General features: G+C 42.7%; 1 protein-coding gene across 4 annotated transcripts in view; it reads right to left on the reverse strand.

Moving 5' to 3' along the window:
- The window catches only part of XYLB (xylulokinase), an 830,291-nt gene that overhangs the window by 190,664 nt on the left and 617,293 nt on the right, over window positions 1–22,334 (reverse strand). For all 4 annotated transcript variants that reach the window (XR_011199144.1, XM_069211091.1, XM_069211089.1 and 1 more), the window contains one exon: window positions 2,458–2,552. Coding sequence is in view for 3 of the 4 variants with exons in the window: in XM_069211091.1 (XP_069067192.1) it covers window positions 2,458–2,552 (95 nt within the window). In the remaining variant the exon portion in view is untranslated. The remainder of the gene's footprint in view (window positions 1–2,457; window positions 2,553–22,334) is intronic.

Raw genomic sequence — 22,334 nt, forward strand, 5'->3', positions numbered from 1 at the left:
AAATATGTCAATGATGGGAATTGCTGTGCATGGATTTCCACAATATGCCAGGAATTGCAGCCGTGCCCATAACATGTCATAAACTACCACCATAATACTAGAGCCAGTATTCCAAATGGTGTGGCAATATTGTGCTAAGAATCACAGACATTAAGAAATGGATGCTTTTAGTATGTATTGACAGAACCCCCGTTGTGCCATGGAGGCACACACTGTACAAGAAATTACCATTATTTTGCCAAGGTTAACATTTGTGCAATAGTTGACCAAAATATTCCAGGCACCTTTCTTCCAGGAACAGTATAGGTGCCCAAACGTTGCTCATTAATATTATCTCTATGCAAAGGCCAACATATTACCAGAGGTGGTAGTGGGCATCCTGCCAAGGATGCCCACAACTTACTGAGAAATACTACAATTATGTGAAGACAGTATTTTACCAGGTTGGGGAGATGGTATGCACACACACCAGTTCACATACACACATACATGCATCATTCAAGATTTTCTTCCGCCTACCTTCGACTACCATTCTAACTCATGTTTGTGTCCAGACTCCTGCTTTAAGCTCCCGATCCTCTTCTGCGTATGGCTAGGCTGATGCTGCAGAGGGGCACGATTTCCATTTGGCCTCCCAGGACGAAGAAAGGGGGGAACCGGAATGCTTATAAAGCAAGGGAAGGGATGTGAGGAACACCATGGGTGGTATACCATTTGCGGCTGGGGGGGTGGGGGCTAAGGAGACAGTGTGTGTGTCTTGTGTGGCCAGTGAAACAGTGTAGACACGTTTGCCTCTCTGGGGCCTGGAATAGGGAGCTGACAAGTTTGGTGTCTCTGCTGACGGTATTTTTTTCGTATTTTTTACTTCCTGTGCTAAAGAGTCCATTATTTACCCTTGCCATGCCGGAAGTTTTTTTCCCTACATGGTAATGGAACCTCGCTTTGACATATGATGGCTTGCCGAAGTACTTGCTTTCTGGGATAACAACTGCATGTTTTGCTTCAAGACAGTGGTACATGGCGCCATGAGATAAAACTTAAAACGAAACTCAGCTCTCGAATATGCAGGGAATACATAGGCATGGCCTTGTACAAAGCAGCATGTTTGTTTCATTCTATTTTCAAACAGGAGGATCAGAAAAGCCAGCCTGTCTGTGAATACAATATATGACAAAGAGGCTGATGTGGAGAGAGGTGATAATGGTAAATCCTCTAAATAGTGAGGAAATATACATCTGGGCAAGAATCTGCCCTCATAATTCCCTGAACCAATCCATCCATATGATGAAGGATATTTTATCCATAGCCTTTAGGTAACTAGAGTGTTACATAAAGAGTTATAAAGATTTTTAGCGTGTTGTTTAAAAGTAACAACGGATCCTTATCATTACCCCTAGTAGCACTCTAACAAGATATTTGAAAGTCTGTAAAGTCTGAGGAAGTCCTGTTCTCCCCCCCTCCATCCTTCCCAAACCCCGCCTATGGAGAACTGCCATACTTAGAGATCCTTCCTTGCTTGACTGGGATTTCTGTATGAAGTGCATCCTCCGGTGTGGCAGGTTACACTTTCATTACTGCTAACTGCCAAGCGGCGGGATGTCATGTTGAAGTGGCCTCCTTGGCACCCTATTGTGCTATGTAGCATCAAACCCTCTGCCTACAAAGGACAAAAGTCCCAGCCCCTTGTATTTAACGAGATTTTAACATGTTCCTTCTAGAAGTTGCTAATGGAAAAATCGTTGACAGATGTGCAGCCCTATATAAAGGTGGGGGTAAGGGGGCGCACCACTGTGACTTGGCAGTCCAGTAGTGGATAGACGGTCAGGCCAAAGGCTGGCACTGGCATTACTGGATGAGGCTCCACCAATGGAAACTTAGTGTGATATCCTTAAGGTGGTTTCTCCTACTTGTCATTGCCCCCCTGCCCCTCAGTGTTCTTGGCACAATAGAATGTTCTATGCTGACATGACATTCCATCACCTGTATTCGAGGACTGTGAGCTCTCGTGAAGGAGAAAGGTTGGACTGTGCTGTGGTGTTGTTAATACACCTCTCTTTGACCCTACACCCCTTATGGTCATTTCTACTACCAACCTGTCACAATTAGCAATTCCCTCACCTCTAAAGGAGGAGACCAGAAGTTTGGCAGGGCAGGCTCGCTGGCGATTTATAGTGGCAATCTTGCTCCATCAAATTAAAAATGACCATCATTAGCCACTTTCTTTGCCATTTTACAAGAAAGTCTTTCAGTTTATTCTCACTTCTGAAGGTATTCCACTACAAAAGGAGAGTACTCTCTCCTTGCAGATCTTCTTTTTCTTTCAAGAGTGCACTGGTCTTACGTCATTTTGCGGTCAACAGCCATAATGTACAGTTTGCAGAATATGTTTCTATGTTATAAACATTACATCTTTAACACAAGAAAAGTTGATTCACCACCTCTTCTATAAGTACTTACCTGATCCGCTTCACGATTTGGTGACGCTGCTAGTTTAGGTTCAGGTGCTAATTTCACAACATCCGAAAATGACAGGCCAGTGTCTGCAACAAGACCTGAAATAACAATTGCAATTTGATCAATGATTGAAAAACCCAGTAGAGAAAGTGACACGAGTAGCTGGAGCACTAATATATTATTCTGATGCTTCTCTGTTCTAGACATCGACGGAAAACGTGAATGGTCCGTTCTAGCTTTTAGCAATTTTATAGTTGTTACAGTCAATCGGTCTATTACATTTTGCTACAGGCATTCTATATGAGATAGTTGTCAATCAGCCCACTTATGCTCTCAAGAGAAGGCTTTTCGTGGACAGGCCTATTCGAAAAAAACATTAACGATTATAAATTATCACGACAATGTCACAGAGAGAAAACTGTCTATACATATACATAAAGCACAATTCTTTATCTCTACTGTGTCTGAAGTTCAGGACGCAACTACATTGCTGTTAAACTGCAAAACTGCCTTTTCTCCCCCCCCCCCCCTTAATCAATGTCTTCAGATTCATTTGGCTTGCCAGATCACTGTCGTTTCCCTAGGATCCCATCAGGTTGCTCACAGTAGACAGGCTACCCATCTTTGGTATACAGCTAATCTTAACATTTTCTGTCACTGCATTTTGAAGTTCCCTTCTTAGCATATCATAAAATGTCCCTTTTAAGCCATCGCTTAAACATGCACATATTACAATGGCTTTCTATTTAGAGTACCAACTTTCGTTATGGATCACTCCATTTTCAGATACATAATTCAGTATAACTTCATCCAAACATCTGTCTAGTCAGTTTAAATAAAGAGGTACAGCACAAAAGTCCATACCAATGGTGAACAATCTTCGATTTTAACAAAAGTTTACTATTACATTCCGAAAAAATGTTCATGGTTCTAGTGCCCTAGGGTATATTTCAAGCTGCCCTTAAGCTACTTTCAGTCACAGCTCCCATAGACAATTGACGTTTTAAAGTGCAGATACATGTATATATTTTATTATTATGATGTCAGGCATGTCTAGAATTCCCTTCTGCTCTCAGCTATGTTAGCTTTGATTTAACATCCACAGTGCCTAATCTGAGCAGGTTTTTGACTGGGCACAGCACTGGGACTCATTCTACTGCACTGGGATTTAACTGAGGTGAGGGTCATACATATCTTTTCATTTTTGGAATGACAATTCCTCCAGAGTGGCAATGGTGCAACTGCCAGGGAAAGCTTCGCTAAGACCCCACCAGGCCCTCAAACAAAGATAATCATTTGGTTGCTTACCATTGGTTGATTTTTAGTCAGAAAGGCCCAGACAAATGTCCCCTGTCCTGCACAGAGCCCAGTGAACCATTCAGTGATGGGGGGGTGACTGTCTGGGATAGGGCTGTGAGGCTTGCTTTATATTTAATAAACAGACTAAGTCCAACCCAATATAAATGTTTCTGGATGCCCCATGGCCATCAGATAACAAACCAACTCCTGTTTCTATTGAAAACTAGTACTTGTAGTTTATGTTTATTAGTGGGTTATAAGTTTATGAGCCACCCATCGCCGGACTCGAAGGTAGGGATGCCATATTGCCAGGGTATATTGGGTGGGCACTGAACAGGTAGTTGGGACCACTGCAGGCATATACATGTCACAGTTATATTTTTTAATCATTGAGACATCCATATGTTAAGGAGACAATTGTTTCACCCATGGCTGGGGACACACTTGCATAACACACGTCACTCACATATACACATCATTGTGGAGTCAGTATTAATTGCCAAATGAAGGCTGGCACCACAGTGTTACATTTACACTTGTTAACAGTGTTCATGTGTGCGCATTGCAAGGGGACCTGTGCTAGTAGGTTTGTACCATCTGTTGTGTATGTGAGTCAGTACGTGCATGTGTGGGTGTGTGTGTGTGTGGATTGACTTGTTGAGGAAGCTGGAGTGGTTGGTTTGGTTGTGTCTGTATGTGTGTCACTTGCATGTGAGAGCAATATTGTAGTGTATGTTGTGTTGCCATGTGACACATTCAGGCCAGTGTTGTTATGTGGTAGGTGCTGTTGTGATGTGTGTAGTTGTGCTTGTATGTGGGTGTGTTTGTGTAGCTCAGTGTGTAGTTGTGTTGGTTGCTGTGGTTGTGGCATGTGAGGGTTCAGTGTCAATGGTTGTGTCATGGGTATATGTCATGGATATATGTATGTCAATGGTTGTGTCATAGATGTATGTCAATGTGTGTTTTCGGCATGTGTTGTGTTGGACTATTAATGAATGATGGTGTATTTGGTGTGTTGTGTAGTGTGTACTGCAGGGGGACACCTATGGCTAAGGTACAGCGGGTACCTCTATTCTACAGCCCCTGCCATTGTACAAAGTCCATTGGGTCCCACTGCCTTCTCCCTCTGTCAGCAATCCATCACCAGTCAACCTCTTGCCGAGCTGTAACATCTAAATACTGCAGGCGGAACACCGATGACTTGATGGTCTTTTCGAGTCCACAGTTGACCCACCTTTGTGGAAACACTGTCAAGATATATCTCAGGCCCTATGTCAGGTAAAGCTAAGGAATAAAATACATGGCACTGGAGGTAGCAATCTGTAGCATTATTAGTAACACATATTAGCAGTTAACTCCTAAGAAAATATATGGGCAGCTGCACTTTCCTATCAGCTTATTTTATTAAGCACTGGTGTTCACATATCTGTAGTTTTTTTTAGTTCAGCAACGGGTACGAGTTTATAAGGAAGCAAGTGAGTTAATTCTTATTTACTGAAAGAACAAGATATTGCTCACATGAGCATTCTGAGGGATATATTTCACAAAAAAGTGTGAGAATGGCGAAAGCTAGGCCACCTGAGCTTTGCTTCTTGAATGGCAGATTGACAGGCTCATTCTGTTGTGCTGTTTAATTTTTTAGTATAGTGACGTAGCAGCAGTTTGGATTTTAAAGTGTCTTTGGCCATATTACTGGGCTCTCGTTTTGGGAAGAGGATTATTCCATGAACCCCAATCATATAAAACTGGGACCTATACTATCTAGCAGTGATATTCTCAGGATTTTAAGAATGCAGACATTTAAAAGAATTTAATACATTTTAGAGTCCCCCCAACTTTTTGAGATCAATCATTCCAAATTCCAAATTCTGAGCACAAGAAGAGAAGCGCCACAAATGCAGTGTGAATCACACTAATATATAAGTAAGGTATATCTAGAAACATTCATATAATTTAACTGGCTAACAAAATGATGTGTCTCTCCTTTCTCTTTTCTTCTTTCTTCCCACACACCAACCACTTAAACCATTTTCTAGCCTAAAGTCCCAGGTGCAACAAAGGTATGTAGTGTTAGGTAACCATCATCTCCCTGCCTTTTTGATAGGCATTAATTCCTACTCTTGAATGTAGTGAAGAGACTGTCGCGTAGGCTCTCATTATTCTAAAGAGACTACTGGATTTTGAGTGGCAGAACGCCCGCGGTTTGGGTGACTGAGTCGGACCCACTGCAGGTGACACCTGTCACTCCAATCCGGGTTTTGCTCCGACCAACTAGCAGGACCTCATCCCCACCCAAGGGTTGGGATGACTGGGCAGCCGGGCGCATGACATAATTGTTTTTTCAGGGAAGCCATGGTCACTCAGGTCTCATCCGTTTCACTCAGTTACATTTAGTCTCATATATACAATGACAAACAGAGGCAGTATATGTTTCAATAACAAGTTTAATAAAACAACTGCATCTTAGATAGCAAAGAATGAGCTGCAATAACCAGGAAGACACAGCATGACAGTATTAAAACGGTGACGAGAAAAGCGAAGCATAAAAATAATGCTATCATATTGTCACTACAGTTGACAGACTATCTCCTAACTAGACAATGATAGAGCACAACATGTTAAGCTCTAATTCTGCCCTTCAGGTTCCCCTGGGAAGACATCATCCCCCATACCTGAGCAAAGGCCTGCAGCCTGCGTTAGCATCTATAGCGAAGCATTTGGCAATCAGCATACAGTAGTGGTTCTCTGGCTGGAATCTCCCTCTAACGCAGTGGTTCCCAACCTTTTGACTTCTGTGGACCCCCACTTTATCACTACTGGAACCAGGGGACCCCCAATGAACCATTATTGGAATGGGGGGACCCCCCACTGAGTCATTACCTAAAGTCGGGGACCTAATCTGTTAATATTATTTAATTTTCTAAGCAGTCACGGCCCCCCTGAAGAGGCTTTGCGGACCCCCAGGGGTCCCCCAGACCACAGGTTGGGAACCACTGCTCTAACGTGTATGGGACAGGGAAGTGTTTTATATTAAAACAACTGATCTTCTGAGAAAATGTCCCTATGTAAGGATGTGTGTTTTCTATGAATGTCGGAGACTAAACTTATACCACATTCACCAGCAATGTACCGTGCTGTAGCCTTGGAAGAAGCACAGAGTGAGCAACAATGTCATGTTTGAGAATAGAGTGCTGGCCTAGGCAAAAACAATTAGATAAACAGCAAATAAAACAAGACCGTAAAAGTGGCTACTGTAACAATAAAATGAAGCCGAATAAAATATATCTAATTTAGAGTGCACAGCAGCTTGGCCTAGTGTGTTAAAATAACCGGCATGGAGCTACAGCTAAAATGGCTACACAACAAGACAAGTTCAGTTAACTTGTAGAGGTTTATGTGCAGTAACATGACAAGTGTCTGCAATCAGTATCGTCCCAGCATCAACTGACTCCTAACCGCTTACCATTCTAGAATGCCCCTACTGTCAACAAGGAGACAAAAAGGAACATGGATGCAAGCAACACAACACTTTTCAATAATTGCTATATTAAAAATAAGGAAACATATAACTATAACTCAATGAAAATTGCTACAATGTATTAGAACCAACAAGGCAATTACCACAACTACTAAACATAAAGGACAGGTTTAAATACCCTGGAGCAATAACTACAGAAGGAGCAGTCTGCATCACCCATGACAAAATCCTTAAATCTTCCAGGTGTAACAATAACTACAGAAGGAGCAGTCTGCATTACCCATGATAAAATCCATAAATCTTCCAGGTTGTACAACTTCCCTTCCAAGTCTCATAGTGCGATTAGATTGCATGGGAGCATAATAACAATTCCCAGAGTTTACACTGTGATTAGATTGTATTGCAGATTCATGATGAGTGCCTGTATCTACCACCTTCCTTCATTCACTGGGTACACCTTCATAGTTCACATCAGCTTCATCCCACAGCCATGTTTAACCCCCAGCATTGGTACAGTGCACAGGATTCTTACATGTGTCCTTCCCTAAACGAATCTTGTTGCATTTGGCCAGTTTACTAAAACGCCAGATCTTGTCATGGCTTAACATGGCTGAACTGGAAAATATCTGGGTCACTTGCAAAGACTTGCTGAACTTACTCTGAGTCTTCTTGTTTTTTTCTGCCAACGTGACACGCCTCTAATCCCACTGTTCCAACATTACCTTGTTCACACTGTGCTTTTGATCATGCTACTCTTTGTACACTTATTGGGCTTTCTTCATGTTATCTACAGCAACAGAAGAGGACTATTCGTTCTGCTGGTTTCTGGATAACCAAGCAGCATTATGCTTCATGAATTACTCTTTACTTCTCAATACTCTAAAGAGGCTATAACCAGCCAATGCTTATGTGATCCTGTCAGACCAAATCAATCTATTGGGTTCATTCTCCCAATGCTTGCCACTATGTATAGCAATTTGCACACTTCCCATTATCACCTACTGAAGCAGTCAACTGAACCGTTGCTAGCAGACTGATACTGTGAAATATGTTTATGTTTTACTCAATTCTCGGACCCAAATTGCTTAAAACATTCAGACACAAATTGTAGTATGTGGTAAAGTGATTTGGAAATACACTCCTGGGAAAGTATTTTCAATGACAGAAGCAATCTTCGGGAAGGTACTCTGGCTAATACATTTATCTCTGGCCACATGGAAAATAAATCCAGAATGACCATAACATATTTGGGGACTCCATCACAATTAAGAATGGACCCCAGAATGTCAATGGCCAAAGCTTCCCATGAACCTTCTGGATTGTCCGTAGCCCCAAGTGGTGAGCTGAAAACATCGTGGGATTTATCAGCATTAGGAAAGGACTTACAATTGCTGACATACCTTTCTAATTCCAAATCAATTCCTGTCCACCAATAAAAGACTTTGGGCCTGATTTAGATCTTGCGATGGCATATATACCATCCAACGAAATATAAATCTCATTATATCTAATGGAGTTTGTATTCTGTGGAAGGGAAATCCATCACCGTTGTGATGGAGTAACTTGTCAACTAATATCTAAATCAGGCCCTGTGATTCTTACCTTACACTTTATGCCCCAAGGTGACTTTCACGCATGATACGGAAATCCTAGAACTTATGTAGATTGGTGGAATTACCCCTATTCCCTCTTATCAAGTACACTTGGGCATTGGTGGAAAGTGTATTTCTTATCTCTCAAAAACATTTGCAATTCTCATCCAGAGAGCTCTTCCTTGGCCACCTCGTCACTATGCGTATGCATCAGTGAAAAAGAAAATTGGCCAATGTTTTAGATGTGAAAGTCAAGATAATCTTGCTTCTAGTAAAACTTGTCCTGCAAGTAAATTGAAATGTTTATTGGGTGGGATTGTAGGACATTTTATTAAAGTTTGAAATGTGTAGCTGAAATATCTGGTACAGACTCTTCTAGTAAGTAAGATTTCAATAATGGAAAAGGTGTTTAAGCATAGTTTACTACATGGCGAACTAGGTCACCAATTCAAGGAAAAAAATTGTCACATGAGAATCGGAGGGGAAAAACGTTAAATTTTTGAGGATTCTGGATCTCCCTTCACTATTGTTGACCAATTGGTTTGGGAATGAAAGTTTGTTAACTTGTTACGCAGAGAAATGCTACCTCCTGATGTTCATCTTGAAAGCTTCACTGCTGAAAGTGTACCAGTGGTGGGGTATAGGACTTTGAAGTTTTAGTTTAAGAACAGGGAAGCTTTAGGGAAACTATATGTAGCTGTAAAAAAGCTTTCAGTTCTTGAGTGGATGGACAAAAGAGCTTTAGGAAGTACCTTAAACCCTAATAGTATAGAGCAGGTTTTGTGAGCAGAGAGTATAGAAGAGGGGGTTGGTTCTCACACGCAAAAACAGTTTTCACAAGCCTTTTCAGGAAAGATTGAAGAGTTAATTAGGTTGACACATAAGATCATCCTAAAAAAGATGCCAAACCTATTTGTCACAAGATGAGAAGTATACAATTTATCCTAAGAGATGACGTTAGTGCTGAGTTAAACAATCTAGTCACTAATGTTATCATTGACCAGGTCGAGTCCCCTGAGTGGTTGGCCCCATCAATAGTAGCACAGAAAGGCAGTGGGGAAATTATATTATACATAGACTTGAGAGATCTCAACAAGGGCATTGTGGTTGATAAATTGCCCTTGCCCAAGATAAATGAATAACTTGCTCAGACCAAGGGAATTAAGTGGTTTTCATCCATAGATCTCACCTTGGCCTATCATCAACTTCCGCTACACTCCGACTGCAGAAACTCCTTTTGGTTGCTACAGATTTGTGAGAATGCTGTTTGGTTTGGCATTAGCTGCTGCGGTTTTCCAGTGGTTGATGCATCAGCTATTTGAAGGAAACAAGGGGACAGTATGCTTTCAAGATGACATACTAGTGATGGGCAAGGACAAAGGTAAACATGATGCAAAGCTAAACATTGTACTAAATATTCTAAAAAGTAATGGGAACGGAGTTTAGGAACTGTCAATTTGCTATAATGTTACAAGATTTTTCATTTTCATAAAATGGCCAAATGCAACAAGATTCTTTTTAGAAGGACGAAGGTAAAAATCCTGAGCTTTGTACCATGCTGGGGATAAAACAGGGTTACAGGATGAAGCTGATGTGAACCATACAATCACCCCCTCGCACCTCACCCTCTCACACCAGGATAATTGTGTGTGAGTAGTCAGCACACACTACCACTGGAAAGTGCCAAATCTACAAAGCTACTTCCAAAATGAAAGGAGGCAGAATACAACACCACCACCGCAGGTCCACAGGTACACACAGAGCTCACTGAGCAGCAGTCAGCAGTACACAGCAGGCCAGGAAAAAGACACAGCCAGGCAAGAGACAAGGTGAGCAGGAGGCAAGCAGAGTTGTTCTCCCAGATGGTGGGTAGACACTTGCCGCCAAATTGTAGAGAAAAGACAAGTGTCAGCAATTAGTACCATCCCAGCTTCAACTGACTCACAACCACTTAGCATTTCAGAATATCCCTTCTGTCACCAATGAGACAAGGCATGTGGATGCAAGCATGACACCATTGGTCTCCACCTACCCTTCTCTCAAGCTAAATATTTGAAGTGTTGTATTCTGCATAGAACTGCAAGCAGCAAATGCAACTAGTGATCGTTATTCATCTAAAAGTAATTCAAGACCCTCTCTCTAGAAGAGATGTTTCCTTCTAAGCATATATGTTTAGCAATATCATTGTTTTGCACTATTATCAAGGGTACAACCTACATGCTTCCTAATGACTATGTTTAACCCCCTAAAATGCCATATTTTATGACTATGCATAATCTTTACAAAAAACCTTTGTAAACAATTTCCTTTTTGATCTGTGTTGTCCAGAAATGGCTGCTATTATCCTGCTCCTGTTCAGTCTGTAAATGTGTTTTCTTCCCAGTCTAACCCCTCACGCAGGGGCTCAATGTCTCATTTATGTGGATGACACACAACTCATGTTTGGTCTTTCTAACCGCGCTTGCTCAGGATTCCTCAGTAAGGATCTTGTGGTAGAGCGATAGTGAGGGAACAAACATAGAGGAGACGATCATGGGTTTATTTGTAGAAAACAATTCACAACAACTGAGATATGGAGAGTACTGTTCACATGAGCAGTCAGCAGCAGTAATGGCTACTGTTAGAAATGGTAGAATGACCAGAGCACTCCATATTCCCAAATAATTAAGCAACATTGAAGAAATAAGTGAACCACAACTAACGCCTTACAAATAAGATACTGTATTACATTTACAGTATCCCTCTCCCCTCACAAACAAAGAAGAATTAAGACAAATCATAATCAAACAACTTGTCAGGTAATTTGACAGTTCAAGTGCTACGTGAACAAGAGAGTTGGATACTAGTTTTATTACCAATATCGGAAAATTTGAATGATGTCGTGGACCGACATGGACATCATTTAGGGGTCTCCTGGGGTTGTAGTTGCGACCCCTGGCCATGCCCTTGCAACCGCTGCCTTCAGGGATTGCAAAAGCAGTACCAGGAATTTAAGTTAAACAGGGCTTCCATGAACCTTGCCCACTTTCTTCAGCTCAGTGCGAAAACTGAGGCATGTTCCTGCCAGCTTTATTAGGGGCACACTGGATACAATGGTGCAATATTCTTGCATTGTTTTGTGTTCACTGGTGCCTCATTGCCCAGGCCCAAGAAAGCATACTGGGGATGTGAACATCCCTTCTGGGAGAGGAAGGGGCTAATTTAAGGAGATCATAATTTAACATCGTGATCTGTTAAAACAGCTTGAGCTGGCAACTACCTCACTGTGCTTAAAATAGGTTGCGTGCTCTTACGGTGCTGTGGTCTCTTTTATTATAAGTGTGCTATACAAATACAATGGAGCAAAAGAGAATCTGCCTTAGTTTGTCAGTGATGATAACACAGAAAATGTTGAAAGGCACAACTGCGAAAGGGGTTTGTTTATGCAGGTTCAGTCTGTCCAAGCAGAGTAGGTCATGGACATAGGGCTAGACATCCTTCTACTTGTTTTTTAATAATGTGGTTTTATATAGTGCCTCATGCCTCATTTCTGTTTCTAAGCACTATAACTAATATTTGTGGTAAGGATGTCATTAAGTAAAGGTGCAGTTGTACTTGTATAACTAGGAGAACAGAGTAAGTTCTAATAACATTTTCACCAGTGAATACAATTAGGCAAACCTTGTTAAATCCCTTTACCTCGTGGGTAGGCATCATTTGCTTTATTTGCAATAAAGCAAACTATTCGGAAAAACATTGAAAGTGTATGATATTCATACTGTGGTGTGTGGCTACGGTGCCATGCAGGACAGGGACTACAGTCCCTCTGGGCCCAGCTAATAAGTAACTGTTGGGTACTGCATTTTTATCATCTTTTCTAAGAGCATTTAAGATAGTTAGTTCCTAGAGATTGGAATGGCACTGACAGTTGAGGAAGGAGATTGGTTCCAGTTTAACTAAGTAACTGTTTACCATAGAATAGGAAGCAGGAGGCTATTATCGTGGCCTGATCTCTTAACGCAATTGTGTGATTTTGGGGAATCTGCTTTAAATTTTTACCTGTTTCTCACTTTGTTTACCTGAAAAAGTATGACAATTTAAAAAAAAGGCTGACCACCTACAGGTAATTCTGCCTGTACTTTGGTTTTGGTACATAGTAGGCCAAAACTGGGCCATGGCCTTGCTGAGAAGAGAAGTGGTTGTGGGTGCTGGGGTCCATGGGACACGGTATATACTAGCCTACATGCCTTGTATTGTTTTATGACTTGAGGTAGAAGAGGACTGCTCACTGTTGCTCTGTCAGGTGAGCCTTGAGGGTTTATAAATACCAGTGGCTGAGATTAATTCAAGCATTCCATTATCACGTTTTTCATATTCCTAGAGGTATTACGATACGTTGGCCTCCTGAGAAGTTGCCTCCCAACAAGTCTTAGCAGCTGTACATGCCTTCGTGCTGGTTTTCCTATAGCTGCACACCACTTTTCATTAATCCAACCTTAATTCTTCAGATAAGGCCAAGCTAATTAGATGAGTGGAAGCAGCATGCCATTCAGAGTCCACCTGACTCCCCTTCTCTGTTAGGCCTGGGACCTAAAGGTAAAAGTCTGAGAGAGAAACATAAATGAAAGGTAAACATTGCTTCAACTACCAGTAGGAGCTGAATCATTTTCAGGATCCTTGTTCTTCATCTTTTTTACCTTTTTTTTAATGTGGGATTAATGAAGAAAGTTGAATGGTACAATGGCTTACCGTTTCTGTATGCTTAATTTCATGGAAGACATATCAATGATGAACACATGCAGTGTGCTTTTAAAAAAGGGTATTGTCTGCTTAAATACTTTAAATTGAAACATACATTTTTCAAAATGTGTAAAACAAGTGTACGTTTCAATGCTCCATATGCTACGAATGCCATATACGAACATCTAAGGACTAGAGGCCAGATGTACCAAGCAATTTTGCGGCCATACACCCTGTGATTCGCAAAATCACAGGACTTAAAACAGAAAATGGCTTTGTGGTAGGTGCTAAACCCATCCGACGAAGGGATACCGAATTGCAAAATGAGTTTAGAAATAGATACTGATCAAACTTCGAAAGGGGCCTGTTTAAGGCATCCCTTCCAAACTGCAATCCAGCCAGCACTGTATCAATGGTTTGCAACCGCAAATATAGTTGTTAACTATTGAAAAGTTACCAACCCTGCAAAGGAGGTGCTAACCCATTCATTAAGGGAATCCAGTTGACCTCTCTAGCCTTTGTGAATGATAAAAAAAGGTTTCTGGGGGAGTGGTACTGTAGGCTGAGACAGCACATGTGGAGATTGTACTGGATATTAGAAGCTGGGGATAAACTTGGGGATGTTACCAAGAGGGAAGTGGATTTTGAGAATATGCATTTCAAGTTTCTGCCACATGCATCATTACCATGAAATAGCATGTAGCAGATTATGGGGGTCATTCCTACCCTGGCGGTCATGGTGATGGAGGAAGCACCGCCAACAGGCTGGCGGTGCTTCCGGGGGCATTCTGACCGCGGCGTTAAAGCCGCGGTCAGAAAAGGGAAGCCGGCGGTTTCCCGCCGGCTTCCCGCTGCCCCAGGGAATCCTCCACGGCGACGCTGCAAGCAGCGCTGCCATGGGGATTCCGACCCCATTCCCGCCAGCCTGTTCTGGCGGTTTTCACCGCCAGAACCTGGCTGGCGGGAACGGGTGTCGTGGGGCCCCTGGGGGCCCCTGCAGTGCCCATGCCACCGGCATGGGCACTGCAGGGGCCCCCTAACAGGGCCCCACATAGATTTTCAGAGTCTGCGTGGCAGACACTGAAAATCGCGACGGGTGCAACTGCACCCGTCGCACCCCTTCCACTCCGCCGGCTCCATTCGGAGCCGGCATCCTCGTGGAAGGGGGTTTCCCGCTGGGCGGGCGGGCGGCCTTCTGGCGGTCGCCCGCCAGCCCAGCGGGAAACTCAGAATGACCGCCGCGGTCTTTTGACCGCGGTACGGTCTTCTGGCGGTTCCCGCTTGGCGGGCGGCGACCGCCGCCCGCCAATCTAGGAATTACCCCCTATGTTGTTATAAGGTCTCAATACCATTATTTATTTCCTTAATCAAATGATAAATAACATACAGTTATTTTATTCTTATCAAATCTGAAAGATAGCAGATAGATTAGGGTTTACATTTTAGAATATTTGCATATATTGAAGCAAAATGCTGGTATGGGAAGAGGGCAATGTTGACGAATGCATTAGCATACAATGTATATGCCCAGGCATTTTGGGCTATAATTGCACATGACAGTAGTACCCCTGGCATATATTGGTGGAACTCTGCTTAAAATATCTATGGTTGATAAAGGAAACTGTTATCTGTTTAACAGCTGTTTTTTTTTATTTCCCTTGAAGTTAACAGTCAATCTTTAACATCAATGAAGTCACTACTTTAATGCCATCAGTCATGTGACATCAGTTTCCGTTACATCACTGGGTGAAGGGTAGTATTATGTCACTTCCTGTGCTGTATTTGGGGTAAATGGTTATGTAATTTAATTTCCGCTATGCCTGGCATTTTGGGGAATCAAGGCCAATGTCTGTTGATCCAATGCTAGGTGTCCGTTATGCATAACAATTTTCTCACCAGATTTCAAGCTTAGACCAACATGAGATGCAAAAGCCCCTTCTACATTACGTGGTTAGTGGAGGAAATAATATTGCAACCAAAAATCCGAACTTCACTTGTCAACATAGAATCTGTGGAATCTAAAAAGGAATCCACACCACCCAAGCAAGTACTTCTATATATTTCAGCCTGTGTATGAGTGATAGGAACCAAAACGTTTTTATTCCTCCACCCTTTTCCAGATAACAGTCAGAACTTTTACTCACCCTTACTACTCTAGCAGGAAGAAAACATCTGTAATTCCCCTTTTTTGAAAGGTTTCTTGAGCAAACCCCAGCTGCCGAAAGAAAAATCAACTTTTTTCACATGTTTTCTGGAAAGCAAAATCCCTTAATTGTAAACTTTGGTTGAGAAGAACCGTTTCACGTACTTTACCGACTAACTTCTCCCAATTCCCATTCTGTGACTAATTCAAATTGAACCAATTAAGAACAATGCCTAAATCAGGGTCTGTCCCTGCTGACAACTGGAATGGTGAAAGACTTGTAGTTGCTTGAAGAGTGGAAAGATAAGCCCACACGTTCTGTTTTAAAAAGTTTGAGACCTTAAGACCAGCTGTAAAAGCAGACTGCACACTCTCCTTCAAGAAACAGCCCGTTCAACCAGACCCTTAGCAAAATGACTGTAAATAGTCACCTGAATATGCTTCATATTTTCAAACTTCAAGAATTGTTACACTTCATGGGAGACAAAATGAGTTTCATTGTCTGTATTTATCTCCCTGGGGGAGGAGAAACACACTTTCTAAGAAGCTTATCACATTCTTTGTATTGGGAGACTCAAAAAATGAAAAATAACTATTTTGAAATTTAAAACCCCTTTTTTAGAACAAAGTAACTGGAAGGGGTAGGAAAACCCCAAAATCATCTTACCCCAATGTCCATTAAGTAATAGAACAAGAAACAGAGGTCTTTCATTAGTTTTCCAAATCTTGCCAGAAACAATATATCAGGACAAACACCAGTAATGCTTCCAACTGGATTGTCCATCCCTAGCCAAAATAAGAATTAAGTAGTGGGAATACCTAGATGCCCCTCACGAGCTATCTTGATAATGCGTTCACGCAGAGTTAACTGTTGGTGCAAATAAACTAGTCAACAGAAATAATTTTTACCTGCAAATTCAGACAAAATTTGTCCAAAGCTTTGAAGCTCCCTCGTGAGCCTTTTAAGTTGTGGTCAACCTCCTGTGATATATGTAAAAACATTCTGCAAAAAAAGATCCTGAGAGGTAGTCAACTCTAAGTCAGTCTTAGAGATATAACCCTTTTTGCCCCATAGACCCCTCAACCACTGCAAAAACACACTCAAACTCATCTTTATCATCCTAGCCTTGCTCAGAAACAGGTAATTGGAGATAAGATAAGCAGTCTACACGAAACAGTTTCCCACCTTGGATATATTTCTAATGCATGTAAAATTCTTGCAATTTAGAAAGAAGACAGACTAACCTAACAGACTAGCAATAGTGCATTTGCGACATATTTACAGATAGAGCTTGCCGGATCTTTAGCATATCCATGGGAGCTAATTGTGGGGATAGGTTCACATCTTGGTTCACATTTCAGACACCACGCCTAAAAAGCCTCTACTAATTATGATAGCAGCATGTTAAAAACATGAAGTCCACCTCAGTGTAGCAATGCCAAACACACGGCATGGCTACATCCAGACGAAAAGACATAAATTCAACAGGAATGTAACATAGCCTATGTAAAAATGTATAATGTAATACATTTGTTTTAGCGCAATGTTTCTCCAGTTTGCATACAATAATGTTACTATTTAGAATGTCCCTCAAAAAGACATGGAAATAACCAATAAGGGCTAGTGTTTATGACCAGTTGCTTGTCTGTCTTGATTTGCTGTAGCTCCACAAGCTATATGGGAAGAGGATGTGTTCCTCAACACTTTGAAGTATGTAATGGATATGAATGTATTCTTTGGATAGATATCTTTCATACATGTGAGCCCTAGACCAATCAGCTGACACCAGTGCTTAATTTGTGCTTGTTGTTTCCGGTGCTGAGCACCGGCACTTATTTTTGAGGGCCGGCGCTTAGTCTTCTGCCTCAAGCAATTGCTGGGAGCAAAAGACTCATATGGGAAAGACGGAGCAAAAAAAAAAACGAAAAAGCGTCACAATGAAAGAAAGCAGAAAGCTGCAGGAGTGAGCTGACGGGGCAGGGAGTGGCTTTATATGGATTAAAGAGGCCCAGATGGCTTAAGGATTAAGCTGCCTCATTATTCAGAGCTCTCACATTTAATTGCGGCAGCCGCGTGTTTAAGAAGAGGGCTTTGGGCACCTGCACCTTTTTATTTACAAAGTAAGCACTGGCTGAAACTTAGTATTGGGTTCCAATGCCCATGTCAACAGCACTGACCGGTCGATGCCATGCCCGATTCATGCACTCAACTACATTTACAAAGGCAATGGCATAGAGCCTTTTAGGTCTGACAGCCTTAGGGTGGTCCTCCTTCAAACGTTTTGCCTACCTTCTCCACTTTTCTGACCTTGTTTTGCTAGCTTTATGACTGTACACTTTATAACTCTAACCAATGATAAAGTGCTTGTGCTTTCTCCTTAAAATTTGGTAATATTGGCTTATCCCTAGTTGGCATATTTAATTTACCTATAGGTCCCTAGTAGAGTACACTACATGTGCCCGGGTCCTGTAAATTGTACGTGTAGGCCTACAGCACTGACTGTGCCAACCACTTAAGTAGCCCTATAACCATGTCTCCGGTCAGCAATTGCAGAGCATGTGTGCAGTTTTCATTGCCATGTCGACCTGGCAAAATAACCCTTTTGCCAGGTCTAAACCTTTCCGTTTTATACATATCAGTCACGGAAAACAACCTAAACCACAACTCCTAAACAATGAGATGCATTGCCCACGAAAGTGGAACAACACTTTCGTGAACAACAACTCTGTTTTTCTCTGCCTTAACCACGCATGTCCTTAACAACGAACATGTGTGGCTAAGGCAGAGGAAAACAGACTCAGGATCGGGAGAAGAGGCGGTCAGGTAAGAGGGGCTGGGGTAGGGATGGGGGTAGTTTTTGGGGGTGGGGTGGGGGTAGTTTTAGTTTTTAAGGGCGGGTCAGGGTAGTTTTAGTTTTTTAGCGGTGGGGTGGGGGATCAGGGTAATTTTAGTTTTTAGGGGCAGGGGCGGTGGGTCAGGATAGTTTTAGGGGTGGGGGTTGGGGTAGTTTTAGGGTCGGGTAATTTAAGTTTTAGAGGTGGGGTGGGGGATGGGGTAGTTTTAGGGGCGGGATGGGGGTCAGAGTAGTTTTAGATTTCAGGGGTGGGGTTGCGGTAGTTTTAGGGGTGGGAAGGAGGGGTAGGGATAATTTCTGCTTTTAGGGGTGAGGTTGGGGGGTTGGGGTAGTTTAAGTTTTAGGGGCTGGGTGGGAGGGTTGCGGTAGTTTTAGTGGCGGGGTGGGCAGTTGGGTAACTTTACTTTTTAGGGGCGTGGTGGGGGTTGGGTAGTTTTAGGTTTTAGGGGTGGGGTCGGGGTAGTCTTAGGTTTTAGGGATGGTGTGGGCGTGGAGGCAGTTTTAGTTTATAGGGGCTGGGGGTCAGGTTAGGATTGTTTTAGGGGCGGGTGAGGGTAGGATTGGTTTTAGAGGTGAGGTAGGGAGTCGAGGTAGGATTGTTTTAGGGGTGGGTGGGGGGTAGGGGTAGGATTGTTTTATGGGAATGGGTGAGTGGTCAGGGGGGTCGAATGTTGGAACTATGCATGCCGTTCCACACATGCCTTTACCAGGCATGCCTTTGCAACAAAAAAATCAATGTTAAGGCGTTCATGGGAAAGGCATTAGTGGTAACAACGCAGTTGTTGTTCTGATCACTTTGTTCAGGCATGCGTGGTTCCCCTAAGGTAGTCCCTGGACAACCCAGAGGGCAGGATGCAATGCATTTAAAAGGCAGGACATGTATTTTTAAGTTTTATTTATCCTGGTAGTGAAAAACTCCCAAAGTCATTTTTCACTACTGTATGGCCTACATCTCCCATAGGATAACATTGGGTCTACTTTATTACATCTTACATGTGTAATTCACAATCTGGAAAAAGATAAGCATTTTGAGTTTGGAATCACAATTTTATTAGTGGAATCACAATTTTATCACAACTTATGTGAAGCTGGATTTTACACTGAAATACTGAAAATAACACTTTTAGAAAGTCGTCATTTTCTTACTTTAGCTGTTAGGTCCCTGCTGCCTGTCTCTGATCACTTGGCTGGGATGGTTGACAATTAGACTTTGTGTATTCCCCTGGACAACCACGCACAATGGGAGCTTAGGGGCGACTTGATGGGCCATCCTGGTAGATATTGATGGAGGAGCTGGCCACAGCCTCACTTAAGCCTAAATAGGCTGTGTCCTGTCCACAACACAAAGGGCTGCATATCCCCCTGTGAGTGTGGATCCAGGGCAGGAAAGGAAGGACCTCTGTGCACTTCAAAGGCCTGCCTTTGAAGTCTCCCTCACTTCAAAGGCCCAACTGGGTATAAGTACTGGACCTCTGACCCCACCAACTCAGTACACTTCTGGACCTGTGAACACTTTGCCAGGAAGAAGGACTGCTGTATTGCTCAAGGACTGCCACTCTGCTGAACTTTTGCTTTGCGGGACACATTACTTGCTGTGCTGCCCTGCTGCTTCCCTGCCTGGGTCAGAAGGGCTGGACCTGCATCACTTGAACCCAGAGTGACTCCAAGGGCTAGCTGCCTGGCTTCCTGATCTGAAGTCTAGAGACATAAAAGACTTCCAACCACCATGCTCCTGCACCTGGACTCTGCCATCTGCGAGTCTGCCCTGCCAAGTGGTGCCACCCCAGTCCGGAAACCTTGGAAGTAGGCCTGAGATGTTTGCTTAAGCGGAACAAACACATCCTATGCAGTGGCAGCAGAATCTCTGCATTGCTACTGTTGTGTGGAACAGAACCAGCATATCGCTTTTGGAACTGCCACTGCAATGCGTATCCTGGTGCAAGGTCCTCGCATCCCTGTCAACGGCAGCTTCAACGACACCAAATCTCTGCATCACAGCCTCTGTGCTCAGCAGAACCGATGCATTGCCTCAAATGCACAGTGCATCCTCAACACAGGTCTTCAAATAACAAGCAGAGGCACTTGGGTCCTCAATGTCAACGCAGCAGGAACTGGCACCCTAACTGTGCCGCATCTCTGGAAGCACTGCATCAACACTGTTGCATGGAAAAAAAATATGCATCCCCTCTACTGCATGGTTTGGAACTGACACAATGCTCCGCAACCAGGATTTAAGGTACTTTCACTTCATCAGGTCCAACTGGATCCCTGAAGCCGACCTGTGATCCATTGAGATCGACCTGAACTTCTGACTTTGTCCCAGTCCAGCACTACCAGTTGGCTCTTCTTGCTTCTAAGTGCAATTTTACATTTTATTCTTTAAAAAAATTATAACTCAATTTCTACTTAATGGGTTATTGTCATTTTGGTCTTCCTTAATTTGTTAAATTCAGATCTCTTTTTCTAACCTGCTGTGGAAGCCAATTGAGTGGTATTTTCACAGTTTTACTGTTTGAAGTGTTGCACAAATACTTTACATGCTGCATCTAGATTAAGCCTGACTGCTCTGTGCCAAGCTTCCAGAACTTGAGTAAAGGTTAATTAAGGGTTTGCCTGACACTTACCCTGACTAGGATTCTGGGTTGCTGCTTGACTAAGGTTCACACACCAATCAACCAATAACCCAATTTGCAACAGAGCCTGGCAGGATTCTCCTCAGTGGGGCTGGTGCCAAAATCTCCCTCTCAACCTCCAAGTGTAGTAAAGGAGGCACTAGAGGGAGACAGTAAAACGCAAGTTGTGCCTCAGCAGAGCAATGATCAATCTCAAAGCTAAACATGGAGAAGCCTCCCCCAGGTCATATGGCATTGTTAGCACTTCTCATGGTAATCTGGGCTGCCTTTCCGCTCATAACAAACTAATCACCAGAGGTCACAGTACAAAAAAACTTCTTGAATGGGTACAAGTACACTAAGAAAATATATTGTATGCACTACTACTCAATAACCTCCATCTACGACACTGCAGCCTCTTGATCTACCTTACATGATGATGTTCCAGTATCTACATGCAATTATAGAAATGTTTCGTCAGCCCAACCTGAACTGTCATCATAAGGTTGGGGAAGAAGGAAGTGTGCAAATATGGGCTGCGACAGAGACCTGAAGCAGGCCATGGTGCCAGTGGACAAAAAGCCCTTTCAACAGTAAACCTTACCAAACATTGCATCTTATAATAGACTGTGAGTAGTAGATTCTCCATACACAAATCTAGCTTGCCAGTTTTTGATGTTTCTGGGACCCAAGGAGCCCCTAGTTGCTATGTTGACATCTGGCTTCCAAATTTTTATTTTTAGCCCAAGTCTCCTAAAGGACCTTCTCTAATTTGAGAAGCCTTTCATTGCACACAGTTGCGTTACTCACTCCATCCAAGATGCAAGATTCCTATTTATCTATGTGGCTCAGCTGTATATTTAGCTGCTCCTTCATATGGTGCATTCTGATAGGAAGGGTGTATTTTCTTATCAAATATTGTGAGTAAACGTTTGCCAACTCTGCATTGAACAGCAATTTGGATAGCCATATGTCACCTTTACAGACTGTGTAAAGAGCAAATCAGCCAGGTCAGCAATGGCTACACAAAAGCTGCACTAGGAGTGTGAACATGTGTTTAGGGCACCAGTTCAGAAAGTTCTATATTCTCATGCCATGTCATCAATTCTACAATGAATACTGAACTGGAAAATGTCAAGCACAACTTCATACTATGTCACTGGTCGTATGTTTGCAGCCACA

The sequence above is a fragment of the Pleurodeles waltl genome, chromosome 10 (assembly GCF_031143425.1).
Source record: "Pleurodeles waltl isolate 20211129_DDA chromosome 10, aPleWal1.hap1.20221129, whole genome shotgun sequence".
NCBI classification, from domain to species: Eukaryota; Metazoa; Chordata; class Amphibia; order Caudata; family Salamandridae; genus Pleurodeles; species Pleurodeles waltl.